This window comes from Crocodylus siamensis, chromosome 2 (assembly GCF_052110815.1).
Source record: "Crocodylus siamensis isolate JL-2025a chromosome 2, ASM5211081v1, whole genome shotgun sequence".
In the NCBI taxonomy this organism is placed as follows: Eukaryota; Metazoa; Chordata; order Crocodylia; family Crocodylidae; genus Crocodylus; species Crocodylus siamensis.
The window spans coordinates 207,085,578-207,099,554 of NC_143396.1; the positions used below are offsets into that span (position 1 = coordinate 207,085,578).

The 13,977-nt window shown below is 43.8% G+C and overlaps 1 protein-coding gene across 2 annotated transcripts in view; it reads left to right on the forward strand.

The window, feature by feature from the left end:
- Nucleotides 1–13,977, forward strand: part of TPCN2 (two pore segment channel 2) — a 50,239-nt gene that overhangs the window by 20,498 nt on the left and 15,764 nt on the right. For both annotated transcript variants that reach the window (XM_090032884.1, XM_090032883.1), the window contains exons 13-19: nt 2,857–2,943; nt 5,318–5,437; nt 5,659–5,718; nt 5,807–5,935; nt 6,979–7,028; nt 10,644–10,743; nt 13,221–13,292. In XM_090032884.1, coding sequence (XP_089889010.1) covers nt 2,857–2,943; nt 5,318–5,437; nt 5,659–5,718; nt 5,807–5,935; nt 6,979–7,028; nt 10,644–10,743; nt 13,221–13,292 — 618 coding nt within the window. The remainder of the gene's footprint in view (nt 1–2,856; nt 2,944–5,317; nt 5,438–5,658; nt 5,719–5,806; nt 5,936–6,978; nt 7,029–10,643; nt 10,744–13,220; nt 13,293–13,977) is intronic.

The following is a 13,977-nucleotide window of genomic DNA, read 5'->3' on the forward strand; positions in this document are numbered from 1 at the left end:
AGCCTGGATCACCCGCCTATCTTCTGGCGTGGATGCTTTGCCCCAAAGTTTGGTGTCATCGGCGAACTTGGCCAGTCCACTCCTGACTCCAATGTCCACATCGTTAATGAAGATGTTGAACAGTATGGGTCCCAGGACAGAGCCTTGAGGGACCCCACTGGTCACAGGGCACCACGATGAGTGACTGCCATCAATCACAACCCTCTGGGTCCGACCACGAAGCCAATTTCCCAGCCAGCGGATCGTGGTAGAGCCAAAGCCACAACTGGCCAGTTTGGCCAAGAGGTGATCATGGGATACCAGATCAAAAGCTTTTTTGAAGTCAAGATATATGACATCAATCTCTTCTCCCTTGTCCAGGTGATAGGTCACAAACCAAAACTATAGATGAAAATAATAGAGGTGTACCAATATATTGGTTGCATAGCAGATCAACACTGATAAAAGGAAAATTAACATTATTGGCTATTGGCTTTTCTTGGCTGATGTAGCGATGTAATGTCACCAATTAAATCAGGGGCAGTCAAAATACAGCCCACAGGCCAGATCCAGCCCACCAGGCAATTCTGTCCGGCCCGCGGGGCCCCTAAAAAATTTAGAAAATTAATATTTATCTGCCTCTGGCTGCCTGTCAAAGATGACAGGAGCCAGAGGCAGTAGGATGCAGGGGGAGCTGGCAGTAAAACTAAACAGCCACAGCAGCAAGTCCAGGTCAACCCTGCCCTGCCCTGCCTTGCCCGCCCTTCAGCCTCCCATATTCTGAGCCCAGCTGGAAGCCTCTGCCTAGCAGGGGCTTTTAGAGGCTTCTGCCCTGGGACTGTTCCTGCCTCCCCATGCTGAGCGGAAATTCAGATAAGGGCCAGGGGAGGCAGAGGAGGACTGCAGGTGATTGCCCTAGTTCTCAGGGCTGGCCAGGCTGGCTCCTACAGTCCTGGCACTGCAGCTGGGAACCATGTGATGTTGGAGCGCAGCAGGGGGAGGGGAGGGAAGGTGAGTGGGGAAATGGCTGCAGCAGGTGGAGGGAAGGGGCAGTGAGCGGGTGCATGGAGCATAGAGACAGTCAGGTGAGTGTGCGGGACCCACACCAGGGCTAGCGCCGGCGGGCCAGCAGGAGCGCAGGGCCAGGCTGCCAGGAGCTCTGTGGAGTTGTGCTCGCTCCCTTCTCCCTGTTTGAGCAGCGCAGCCCAGGCCCCGTGCTCCTGCTGTCCTGCTCTGGGCTCTGCCAGTGCTGGCCCTGGTGCATGAGTGTGGGCACCGTACTCCTGTCTGGCTGTTGCTGCGTTCTGCGCACCCGCTCGCTGCCTCTTTCCCCTGCCTGTCGCAGCCATTTCCCAGCTGTCTTCCCCACCCCCTGCCTATTGCACTCCAGCATCATGTGGTTCCCAGCTGCAGTGCTGGGACCACAGGAGCAGCTGGCATGTGCATATACATGGCTTGGAATGCAGCTGAGCAGCATAGAGAGCAGCGTCCTGCGGGGAAGACTCATGGGGGCACAGATCAAGGCCCCCATGGTGCAGGGGCCAGGGGCAGGCGCTGCCTAGCCAGGACAGTGAATGGGACCCTGGGGCTGGGAGCAGTACAGAACTGTAGACAGCTCATCCAGGGGGTACACTGGTAGAGGAAGCAAGAGTGGATCCGTGCTGCTGTGTGCACTCCTGAGGGAGATATGGGGCGCATGTGCCCTCCGGATTTGTGTGCAGGCGGAGGTGGGCTGTCCACTGCGGGCTTGGGGCCAGGGGCTGTGCCAGCCTCTTGTTGGGAGGGAATGGGGCAGGCAGTGGTGATGGTGGTGGTGCTGTGAGGGGTGTCTGTCAGGGAATAAAGGTGAATTCTGGGGTAGCCATAGCCTCCCTCAGCGCCACTTCTGGTTGGGGCACTGTGCTCTGCTGCCTTTCCCTGTGGAGCCTTGTGCTGGCTGCATGTCCCTTGCCCATCCCGCACCACGGGCTTGGGGGGCCTATAGCCACCCCAGAATTCACCTTGAATCTCCCATAGCCACCCCTACTAATGCCACTGCCTCCTACCCTGTGCAGCTGAACCCTTCTGATCTGAGCCCAGCCCTGGCCCACCCCCACCACCAGGAAGGGGTTGGCGTGGCCCCTGGCTCCGAGCCTGCAGTGAGCTACCTGCCTCCACCCCACGCACAAGTTGGTGGGGGAGGGAGGGGCACATGCTCCTCATGCCTCCCCCAGAGGTGCGCACAGCAATGGGGAGCCACCCTCCCCCAGCCCTCTTGTACCCCCTGGATGAGTTGCCTGGGGCTTCGTCTCATTTCTGGACCTGGGGTCCCATTCACCACTCTGGCTGGGCAGTGCCTGCTGCTGCCCCTGCCCCTCACACCTTCCTTCCCTCACTGTGGGGGCCTTGATTTGTGGTGCTCCCCCCCCCCCACCCCAAGTTACTGCCAGGACGCTGCTTTCCATGCTGCCCAACTGCATTTCTGTAAATGGGCATTGTATCAGTATCAGCTGACGTGGCTGATTTTAATAATCAGCTATTGGTATTGGCCAAGAATACCTTCAGTGGTGCACCCCAGAGCCCCTAAGTGTCCACTAGTTCCTTTTCTGTGTAGATTATGCAAGCTGTCACTAGCTCTAAGTGAGATTGGGACTCTACTATGTTTAAGCAAGAACCAGCATATACTAAGAGAGTTGCTGTCCGAACAGTATGGAGTCTAATGGAAGGACGGAGAGATGCATTACTCAAAGATGGAGTGAATATCAGAGTGGAGTGTCATCTTCAGTCTTGGTTTTGTTTTGTGAGCTGTTCATACTGCCTCTCTGACCATATATTAAGAGGTGTCTGCCACATCTGTAGAACCAGATGCTGATCTGTATATTTCTTTTGCATGTAAAGACACTCAAGACATGCCCTCATGGACTACTGTCAGCTGTCCAATTTCAGAAACTCTTTGAAGAGCTTGACAAAGACTCTGTTAAACAGGTATGTGACTTAGCAACTATTTATATAACACTACAAATGTCTTTATGATTTACTTGAGCTATACAGACATGAAATTGAGGGGAAAAAATATTTATGGGACCTGAGAAGGGTCATTGATTTCACTGATTGTTCATTGTCTAATTCATAAATAGTTCTCATTGGGACAAATTCTTTTCTGAGATACCAGACAAGGTTATTTGGGTAAATATGATATCTTTTATTAGACCAGCTGAATAGTTGGAACTTCTTTACAAGCTTTTGGGCCCAAATACCCTTCTTCAGGCCTAGGCAGAATCTGCTGGAGTTTGTGCTCTTCTGGGTGGAATAGAAACTTAAGCTAAGATGCAAAATGCGGTCTGTGAAAATGCAAATGTGTGGCAAGGAAGATCAGAGGGGAAGAGAGAGAAGCTTTTACAGCATTTCAGTTCAGAAGGTAATACACTTGATCTTAGCCCACAAGACCAAAACCATCCCAAAAACCCAAATAAACATTCATGAATATCTATTATGAGGAATTTTTAAAAGATTTGCTTAAGCAGAGTGGGTGTAATTTTTCTTTTATTAGAAAATATGGCTAGTAACAAGAAAACTTGAAGATGAGTTGTATAGACACTCTGGATTTACCCAAAAGTTCACCTGTAATTTAATTATTTGATCTTTATAAGTGCTGGAAAGTCAAACTGCTGTACATATTTTTTCAAGTTATTAGACTGTTTATAAGAATTAATTTTTTAAGTAAGATAAAGTTTGCATTATGTTGAACAACATTTATGCAGTCACATCCCAGTCCCTCAGATCAACTTTGGCTCTTTACAGAGGACCAGTATTGCAAATTGCAGTTACGATTTCCATGCAGAATTACTAGAGGAGGAGCAGGTAGAATATAATCTTCTTAAACCCTTTTTTTTTCTTTTTCATAGATTCATAGAAGTAGGGTCTGAAGGGACCTTGCAGATCTTCAAGCCTGACCTGCTGCCCTACTTTTCTTTCAAAGTATCATGGATGAGATTAATGAAAAGGCGAAGTAGGGCAAATGAGCTTGTGAATAAGTGAAGCACTTAGAACTGTTCTTACAGGAGACGCTCCCATTCTAGAGCAGTTCATTGTCTCCATCTGTTTGCCTCTGGAGGGCAGCGTCTGTGCCAAAGATGATGACTATTTGTTTGAAGTCTTGCTTCCCAGCCCTTGAAAGAAAGCACAGAACTTCTTTTTTGGCACCAGTGAAACAAGATCTTGAAGCATGGCTGTATTTGTTGGGCATAAAGGGCACTGACAGACATGGGGGGCGCAGGGGGGGGCAGTGCTTTATCAGAAGAGGAATTGTGTCAATTTGATCTGGCTTGTTCAGCATCTTTTATAGATTGCATGCGTCTGCGGGGCTTTTTGGCACTTTTGTCTAATAGCTGATTCAATCTATTCACCCATTCAGCTTCAGATATTAGATAAAAGTGCCAGAAAACCCTGCTGAAGTGCGCAATCTCCACAAATGCTGGGTGAGCCAGGTCACACTGATGTGGTTCCTCTTCTGAGCATGTGCTGCATTGTGGTTTGTTTTTTTTTTGGTTGCCCCTACAGCTGTCAGTAGCTAAAATGTTTTTCCCATCCCATGAGACTTCTCAAAATTTGAAGTCTGTTTCATTTTGATATGGGACAGGAACATTTCTGAACAATTTTAGAGAGGGGAAAGGTGGAAGAGATCCTTACATAGTACATAACATAGTTATGTGGCCTAAGTTAATCTGTCTGGTCTGTCATCCTGTCCCATGCCAGCTGAGTGCCCTAGTTATGAGGGTCTTTTTTCAGGAATATATGTCTTTGGTTATGACCAGAAATTCGTCCAGGCCCCAAGAACTCTGTCTTGTTGAAACCAGTATGCTTCCATGCAACATCTTCATTTTGACAAGTCAGCATTTTTCTACCAAAAAACCTTTCATCCAAAATTTCCTGATTAGCCCCATCTTAAACATAAAAGTTGAATTTGGTTTAACTTCAACTGATTATAAAGCCTGATTTATTCAAACTGGTTCTGATCTTTGTATGAACCCTCTTTATTTCGTTTAAATTAAACCAATTGCTCTTCAATTTTAGCTACACTGAAATAATTACCTCCCCATCTTTTTTTGTACCAATTTAACTACATTGGTTAAAAATTGCATCTTTAGCACAACTTTGGATGTAGACCAGGTTGTAGGAAGAAAATTACTGGCTTGGTCAGCTGTATAACTGAGATCTGAAAATTGAGTTCATTGGAATTCTGCTGCCTGCTAATATTCATATTGACTTAATCCGTTATGCTTAAATTGGGCCTTCTTCCCTACTACATTAACAAAAGATTTAGATACATTAAGTCCTTTGTGCTTTTTTTTCTTCTCAGCATCCTGCTAAACCAGAGTATCAGTCTCCCTTCCTGCAGAAAATGCAATTTGCTTTTGGCCATCCCTACTTCAGCTATATAGGGAATGTTGTAGCCCTCGCAAATATTATTTCTATCTGTGTAAGTATGGATTTTCTTTGTCTCTTATATTTCACAAGCAATATTTAAAGCTAAGTAATAACTTAGTTTTTAAGAAGGGAGTCTGCACAACATCATTCTTCTTTGGTACTTAAAACCCTTTTTTGTTTCTTTTTGGGATGTGCAATGGGAAAAACAGCCTTGATTTGATAAGGGTACAATGTCCAGCTGCTGATTCATTAGAAGTTGCTATTTTTTTCCAGGTGGTCTTGGTAATGGATGCAGATAAGCAGCCTTCTGAACGAGATGACTTTTTCTTAGGGGTAAGCTGTATCAGTGTTTCTATAAGGTTGCCTTTGCTCTTCAAAGCTTGATTGTAACAACTCTTTTTTCATTCTTTACCCTTTCAAGGCTATAAACTTTTTTTTCATCCTGTATTATCTGCTGGAGATGTTGCTAAAGATCATGGCAATGGGATTAAGAAGATATTTATCATATCCAAGCAATAGATTTGATGGCCTATTGACTGGCATTCTGCTGGTAAGTCTATGGGGAAATTTCCACTCCGTTCTTGGATGTGAATTTTTAGGGTGTTTTGGATGTATGGTCAGTGTCATCTAGTTGAACAAAAGGCATGACATTTTTATATAACTGTGGATGCATGGAAAAACTAACTTACAAATTGAAACTTTTTTCTTCATATATGTATCTTAAACCAAGGCTGAACCATAGATAGGAGCTCTGTGGAAGTGCTTGTTGTTGCAACTGATTGGCATGTAAACTTAATTTGAGCAATGTTCTGTGTCCTCAACAGCTAGAACAGTTTGGTAATATACTAATACTCAAGTGATAGTCCAGAATATCCAGCTCTGAGGTAGATGCATTGCTTCCTCTCACTTTGGAGGGAGACCGTTTTGGAATTGAAGGCAATGTCAGTTTTTGCGCAGACATGATAGTGTTGAATCTGAGACTTTATTGAACAAAAATAATTAAGAGGTAGCGGGATTGTTTTTGTTTTCTGGGGTTTTTTTGTTTGTTTTAAGGGGCACAAATACCATTTTTAAGTACCGTATAGTTTGGGCCCCTAGCTCTCTTAAGTACTCTGAAAAGCTCTCAGGGCCCTGAAGGATCTTTTACTACAGTAGTAGTAAAGGCCTGTGTATCTTCTGTTTATGTTCTAAAAGTAGTTTAATGATACCCTCAAAGTTCAGGTGCAAAATCCTTACACTTTGTAAAACTTGCTATTTCTGACCTTCACATTCCATCAATTTAGGGCTTTTTAAATGTGTTGCAGTCCTGAAGCTGGTATGTAGCTTGCTACTAAGTCCTACACAAACAAAATTCTGCATGCAGCTTACCTTTACTCTGTATAAAAAAAGGTGAAACTCTCACTGCTGGTTTTGAGTGGTGAGACAGGATTAACTCTGAGGTCTGATAGCGGAGAAATGCCAATTATATAGTTTTGTAGCGAGCCAAATTAGTGGCTTAGATCTCTCAACGGTGACCTTTTGCAAGGAGCTTGAAGACAAATTATTGATATTAAAATGAAGTACAGTTATGTTTCTTTTCTTTTGCAACTGAAGGTTTTGGAGATCTCGACTTTTGCTGTGTATGGATTTCCTCACCCTGGATGGTATGTGTTCTTTGAGTGGTTACAAGTACTCCAAAACTGGTGTAAATATGCAAAGTAGAACTTGAATCCCATAGAAAACTTCCATGGTAATTAGGTAATGGCCCAATCTCTTGGTATAACTAGCTTCATCTGTTTTTATTTTTAAGGTAGGATAGACATTAGGCCAGTGATTCTCAGCCAAGGTGCTGTTGCACCCTGGGGTATGTAGCTTGAGAGACTATCAAGGGTGCCACACAATGTTAATGCTGTTAAGTGTGCAGACAGATTTCACAAGATTAATCAAGAGATTTCACATAGGAATCCATAGTGTCAAAAATGTGCTGACCTGTATGTAGGCTTTCTGAGTTTTTGGCAACAGGAATATGCTGTATTATTTTTCTGTAGGTAAAAAAAAAGTGAAAACTTAGCTGGCATTTTTGAGGCACCACTCAGAAGTCTAAAAACATTGAACCACTGCATTGGGCATTTGACACCTTAGCTGTCTGCTATATCTTGCCAAAGCTACTAAGAACCCTACAGGGTTGTTGGTTGTAGCCATGTTAGTTGAAGCACATAGGCAGACAAGGTTCTTTGGGTAAAAGAGAGATCTTTCTTATTAGACCAACTAAATAGTTGGAAAAATTGTTCTTTGCAAGCTTTTGGGCACACACACCCTTCTTCAGGCCTAAGGAGAGTCTCCAATGGATTCTCACTATGCCTGAAGAAGGGTGTTTGTGCCCAAAAGCTTGCAAAGAACAATTTTTCCAACTATTTAGTTGGTCTAATAAAAGATATCACATTTACCCAAAGAGCCTTGTCTGCCTAAGAACACTACAGTAATTCACTTTTGCAGTCACTAGAGGTCAGGCAATGCAGGGAATTGAAAGAACTATTTAGTTAGGACCTATGGCAGAATTCTGAAGAGGTATTGTATTGGTTTGAGAGACAGGTGTCTGTATGTTGTATTAAATCTAAATTAGACTAGTGACGGAGCAGAGCAGCTGCTTCCTCTTTGGTACATTTCCAAAAAATACCTGAAGCTCTCAATTCATTATATTGCAACATAAACTGTTGCTAATCCTATGCTGTTTCAGAACAGACTACAGTAAAGCTAACGGTATAGTGTCCGATCATGTTTTTCACTGTAGATTTGAAGTATGTGTTTTCTTTTGTGCTGTAGCTGTAAGTTGAAGTAGAGGAGAATATCTGTCCTTTTTGTGGAATTACTTTTCCTTAAAAAATCGTGGGGGTGAGGTGGGAAATAATCAAGGAGGGGGTTTGTATCTCATCCCTTTATATGAATTGAAGCTATTCCACAATACTTCCTTGGGTTACAGGGAAAGATGGTTTGTGTTTTATATATCAGTAATTGTTTGGGTGTTTAACTTAATGCATTCAAACAAATGAACAGCCCTCCCTCCCACACCTGTTTATTTTGGCACACCTTTGGGTTGTATATCTGTTTAAAGTGGTGGTTGAAAAAACTCTTTTGCCAGGGTATTGATAATTTTAAGCAAGTTAATTTATATTAGCTCCCTGAAATTAATTATATTGCCAAGCAATTGTTTCTTGCCTCTTATTTAAATATGGGCTTGTTCTTGCCTTTTATTTCTATAAGAGTAGCATTGAGAGGTACTAGCTTAGAGCTGGGGAATCCGCTGTGGAGGCATGCTTGTGTGTGCATGCTCTTTGTTCTTTTCAGAGACTAAAAAAAAATTATTGGACAAAACGGCCTGCAGTCTAAGGAGCAGACGTACAGATAAGTTACTGTCAGGTAAAAGAGGCTGTGGCCATACCCTTTGTTGGCATTCTCTTATGCTATAAGTGGAGGCTAACCCATGGTAGCTTAGTCCCCTTTCACTGATGGGTTTAGATTCCACTTACTGTGTGTGTAAGAGAGCATGAGCATGAACATGAACAGTTTGTTGCATCAGGAACGCCTGATACATGGTGAAATTCCCAACCACTTCCACAGTGGGTCAGCTGTACATCCATACCCAAATTAACCAGTTGGGTTGTCTTGGCATTGACAGTGTGTGTTCTGTTAGCCAGCTTTGTGCCTGTAGGTGTGACGTAATCAAAGGCAAGGTTGAGCACTTGGTGTGTTTTCTACAGTGTGCTTCTCAGGTAGTAATTTTTGCAAAACTTTTATTTTAAACTTTTGGATTGAGTATTTTTGCCATATGAATCAAGCCCTAGTAATTTTCACTTATTTACTAGGGAGTTTCCAGTTGCTACTTGTGTTGTCTTTTTTCAGCAAGACGCACACCATGTGTATTCCAGTCTAAAACCCAGCTTATACTAGTGCTGAGTTTTCAGATCTGACCTTATTGCTTAAATAAGACAGAATTCTGCATGTTGTAAGGCATGGGTGGGTGTAAGAGCGCTTCATGCTAGGCCCTAGATTTATGCAAACTAAATGTGGCAAAAAATAACACCTAATAGTGTATTAACAGCTAGCAGTGCATGGCCCTTATATAATGGGCTTCTGGAATTTCTATGTAATACTTTTGCATGTATTCCAAATGTAATTAATCTGATATGGACATCCTTTAACATAAGGTAAGAAAGGATGATCCCTGAAGTAATGGAAGAAAGCTTGCAAATAATTGGATTTGTTCTTTCTTTGGGCCGAATCATAAAAACCTTGTAGGATCATACAGTGCTGATAGACCTGGGGGGAAAAAAGGGGCTCTATTGGAAGCAGCAGTGCATTACTTCAACCTTGCTCCTCAGCATCTGTATAGACTGCATGCTTCAGTGAGGCTTTTTGACATTTTTAGCTAAAGCTGATTCAATCAGCTACTAGATAAGAGCCAAAAAAGCCCCGCTCAAGTGCCTGATCTCTACGGAGACTGGGAAAGCCAGGTACAACTAATGTGCTGCCTCTTCTGGGCATACGCTGGGCTTGGTGCGTGAGCATGCCACCTTGGAAGTAAAGCATTGGGTCCCTCCCCCTTCACATCCCCCACCATGTCTGCAAGCAGCCGTAAAGTCTAATCTGTGCGCTCTCTCATGGAATCTCTTTCTAAAGTCCAGGTGGGTAGGGCATCCTGCAAGTGTAGTGACAATCATATGCACTGCTATGACTCAAGCTAGTTTCTTTGCTTGTGACTTGGGATCTGGGTCTACCATGGTTGCTGCATGCTCCTTGTGGCAAAGGGTGATTGCACATCAGCAGTTGATGAGCTCAGGACTCAAAAGACCAGCAACTCCTTCAGCAATTATTCAAAAAATAATTGTTCTCCTTCTGAGGAATAAGAACAGGGACTCCTTGGAATTTGGCTGGCTTTGCAGAAAACAGCATAGTTGGCCAGGCAGTTAATTCACAAATAAACACCTGGATTGCATACTTTACCTCCAAGCTTTGCCATCACTTCTTGATTGCAACTAATAAATAAATATCCTCTCACATTGGTCATTAGTATCTCCTGTGGCTGAGATTCCTGAAAGGTAGAGTCTGATCCATGACAGTACTTACGTTTATACAGCAAGTATATATAAGGCTATAAAATTTCCTTTTCCTAAAAATTATTAATCCAAAAGGGCTGAAAAAATATGACTAACTTTGGAATTAGCTGTGTCTTTTAGAACCTTTCTAGCTCTCTAACTTTTTATATGATTCATCTTTTTCAGGAGACCTGAAATGATGGGCTTGCTGTCTCTGTGGGATATGGTGCGGCTGGTGAATATGTTAATTGTATTCAGATTCCTCCGGATTATACCTAATATGAAGGTGCTTATGTCTTGTTTTCTCCTTCTTCACCTCCTAGTTCCATAATTCTGAACTAATCAAACTTATAAATCATCATAGGTTTTTTCAAAATGCTATGTAATTGTTTGCAAACTAGGTGTATATGAATTGGATTTATAACCCACAAGTTCCTGGCTCTCTCTGTTTTAGATAACACCTCTTTTTTGTTTTTGTTTTTGTTTTCCTTCAGCTGTGGCCATGCAGCATGGAAGCTTTGACAGTGTCACTGCAGTTGACCTGGCTCTCAAATTGTGTTGTATGCACATCTAGATGCACTTGGCCAATTTCATAGTGTTCCCAGAGCTCACGGAGAAGGGAGGACATTTTTGGGTTACAGCTAGCAAGTAATCCCAGCCAAGTTTACTCTCTTCCCCCCCTCCCCGCCATCTTTCTAGATTCTTGCGTCTAGCACTGCCCTAACTAAGTGTGTAGGTTTTACACAGGTAGAGTTGCAATAACATGCTTATGTTAATGGGAAAGTCTTCAAAACCCTTAAAATCCCATTTTTTCCTTATGCTTTTCCCCTGACTGAAATAGACAAATGGGGCTACATTGCAAATGAGGAATTCTAATAGTTCAAAGGTGCTTTACTGGTTTCCTCAACCAATGTTGCCAAAAGTTTGTTGTGCATCTACTTTGAATGAGACAACAGCTTTCACTTGTGGGCTAGATCCAGGCTGAACCTGGATGAACACAAGGAAAATGCTGGTACTTACTCTGTAACTCAAATTACTTGAGTTCTTCTCTAAATTCTAATGCCCAGGCTTACTTTTGATTTAAACCATGAGCCAAATTTTATCACAGATGCAAAGAGTTGGTTGTGTGCTTGGAAATATTTCCTTTAAACGCACCGGTATTTCATAGACATTAGGGCTAGAAGGGACCTCAGAAGATCGAGTCCAGCCCCCTGCCCGAAGGGCAGGAAGTCAGGTGGGGTCATAGGATCCCAGCAAGATAAGCATCCAATTTACTCTTGAAGGTGTTCATTGAACCGGTGGCAGGCTGTTCCAGACCTTGGAGGCTCAGACAGTAAAGAAATTCTTTCTTATGTCCAGCCTGAAACGGTCTTGCAGGAGTTTATAACTGTTTGACCTTGTCATCCCTTGGGGTGCTCTGGTGAACAAACATTCCCCCAGATCCTGGTGGTCACTGCTGATAAACTTATAGATGGCCATCAGGTCACCCCTGAGCCTGCGCTTTTCCAGGCTAAGGAACCCCATGGCGCTTGGACTGTTGTCGTAAGATCTGCTTTCCTGACCTCTGATCATGTGCGTGGGTCTTCTCTGGACTCTCTCAAGCTTCTCCACATCCTTTTTGAATTGTGGAGCCCACAACTGGATGCAGTACTCCAGCCACGGTCTCACCAAGGCTGAGTACAAGGGGAGAATGATGTCCCGGGATTTGCTTGAGAAGCATCTATGGATGCAAGCCAGCATTTTGGTTGCTTTACTAGCTGCAGCATCGCACTGCAGACTCATGTTCATCTTGTAGTCAATGGTGACCCCCAAGTCTTTCTTCTGTAGTGCTATCCAGCAAAGCACTGCCGAGCCTATAAGGATGCTGCAGGCTTTTCCTTCCAAGGTGGAGAATTGATAGATATTGCTGATCTGTCTTGAGTGATTCCTGAATTAATCATTAAAACTAACACAGCATTGCTGTAAGTGAAGTCCTTTTAATTGTCTAAGATTGTGGGTCAGTTGAAAGTCTTGTCTTGGGCAACAGAGGCTAGCTAACAAATAAGCAACACACAAGCAAAATTAGCCAGCACTTCAATTGCACCTGGAGAGTATGGAGCTCTGCATAGTGGTGAGGGGTTTGCTTAACTAACGGGTCGGCCAAGGAACAATGTAGCCTAGCTTTCTGCATGTCTGGCTCCTACAGGATTGTCAGTGAGTATCAGAGTGGAGACTGCACCTGGAAAGAAAGCAGGCGTGGTTAATTCCAAGAGACTTAACCCCATTCAGAATTAGGTGCGTTCTCTCTGGCTGCCTATACTGGAGGTCCTTGGGGTCTTTGCATGACAACAGCTGTGGAGTCTACTTTGGGTTTAATAAAACATAGATGTCTTGATGTTACGCAGAAGTCACATGGTCACGGTTAAGTACCAATGGGAAATTGAGGGAACGTGGTCAGGTTCAAATACAAGATCAAGAGTTAATAACTGTGGGTTGTATTCCTGGCTCATCTACTGTTATGATCTGACTTTGAATAAGGCATGTCAGTTCCTCAGTTTCCTCATTTGTAATTTCAACATCCACTTTAGAGAGTGGGTACGGCTTTATTCATTAATTGTATACAGCAAAATGAGATCCTTGACATGAAAAGGTGCTGTCGAGGTTTAAGGTATTTAACTATTTTGTTTTTTTTAGCTTGCTATCATGTTTTATATCAGTTTGGTTACAGTAGTTACTGGGACTTAAATACATGATAAATGTTAATGAGAATTTGGTTTGTTTCAGTTCATGGCTTTGGTTGTCAGTACGTTGCTGGATCTGGTGAAGAATTTAAGAGCATTTGCAGGGATCCTGCTGGTAGGTTGCAGTTCAAGACTGCTGACTCTGTAGCATGATTTGGGGTACGTTTTCAAAGTTTGATTGTGGGGGAAAAAAATACACCCACAGCCTGCACATCATGACTATAAAAGGAACATGATCAATTTCTTTTCTCTTTTTTGAAGTGATTTAATGTTCACCCTGTCCCCTAATAGCACATGCCTTTCCCAGCCTTGACCAGCTAGTTCAGGGGCAGGCAATTATTGTGGGTGGAGGGCTGCTTACCGAGTTTTGGCAAGCTGTCAAGGGCCACATGGGTAGCCCCGCCTAAAGTGGGTGTGGTTGCATGTGTATGGTGGGGGATGTTTGTGGGATTTATCCTATGAACACAACGCACGCTCTTCCTCTCCCTCCCTCATTGCACGCACACTGTGCTTTGCTCACCATGTGCTCTCTTGGTCTCTCTCTCTGCCTCCCGCTTCTGGCCCTGGGGTACTGGTGCAGCCCCGTGCTTCCGCAATCCAGCAATGCAGCTGGAGGCCACATGGTAGTGGAGCAGATGTGCAGGAAAAGCTGCTGTAGACTGGCTTCTGGGTGGGGGGACAGAGCCAGGTTGGCCTTTCTCCTGACTCCTGCAGGCTCCCTCTGGGTCCTTCTGCTCCTGTCATCCTTGACAGGTAGCCGGGAGGAGATAAATATACATTTTTGAAACTTCTTAGGGGCC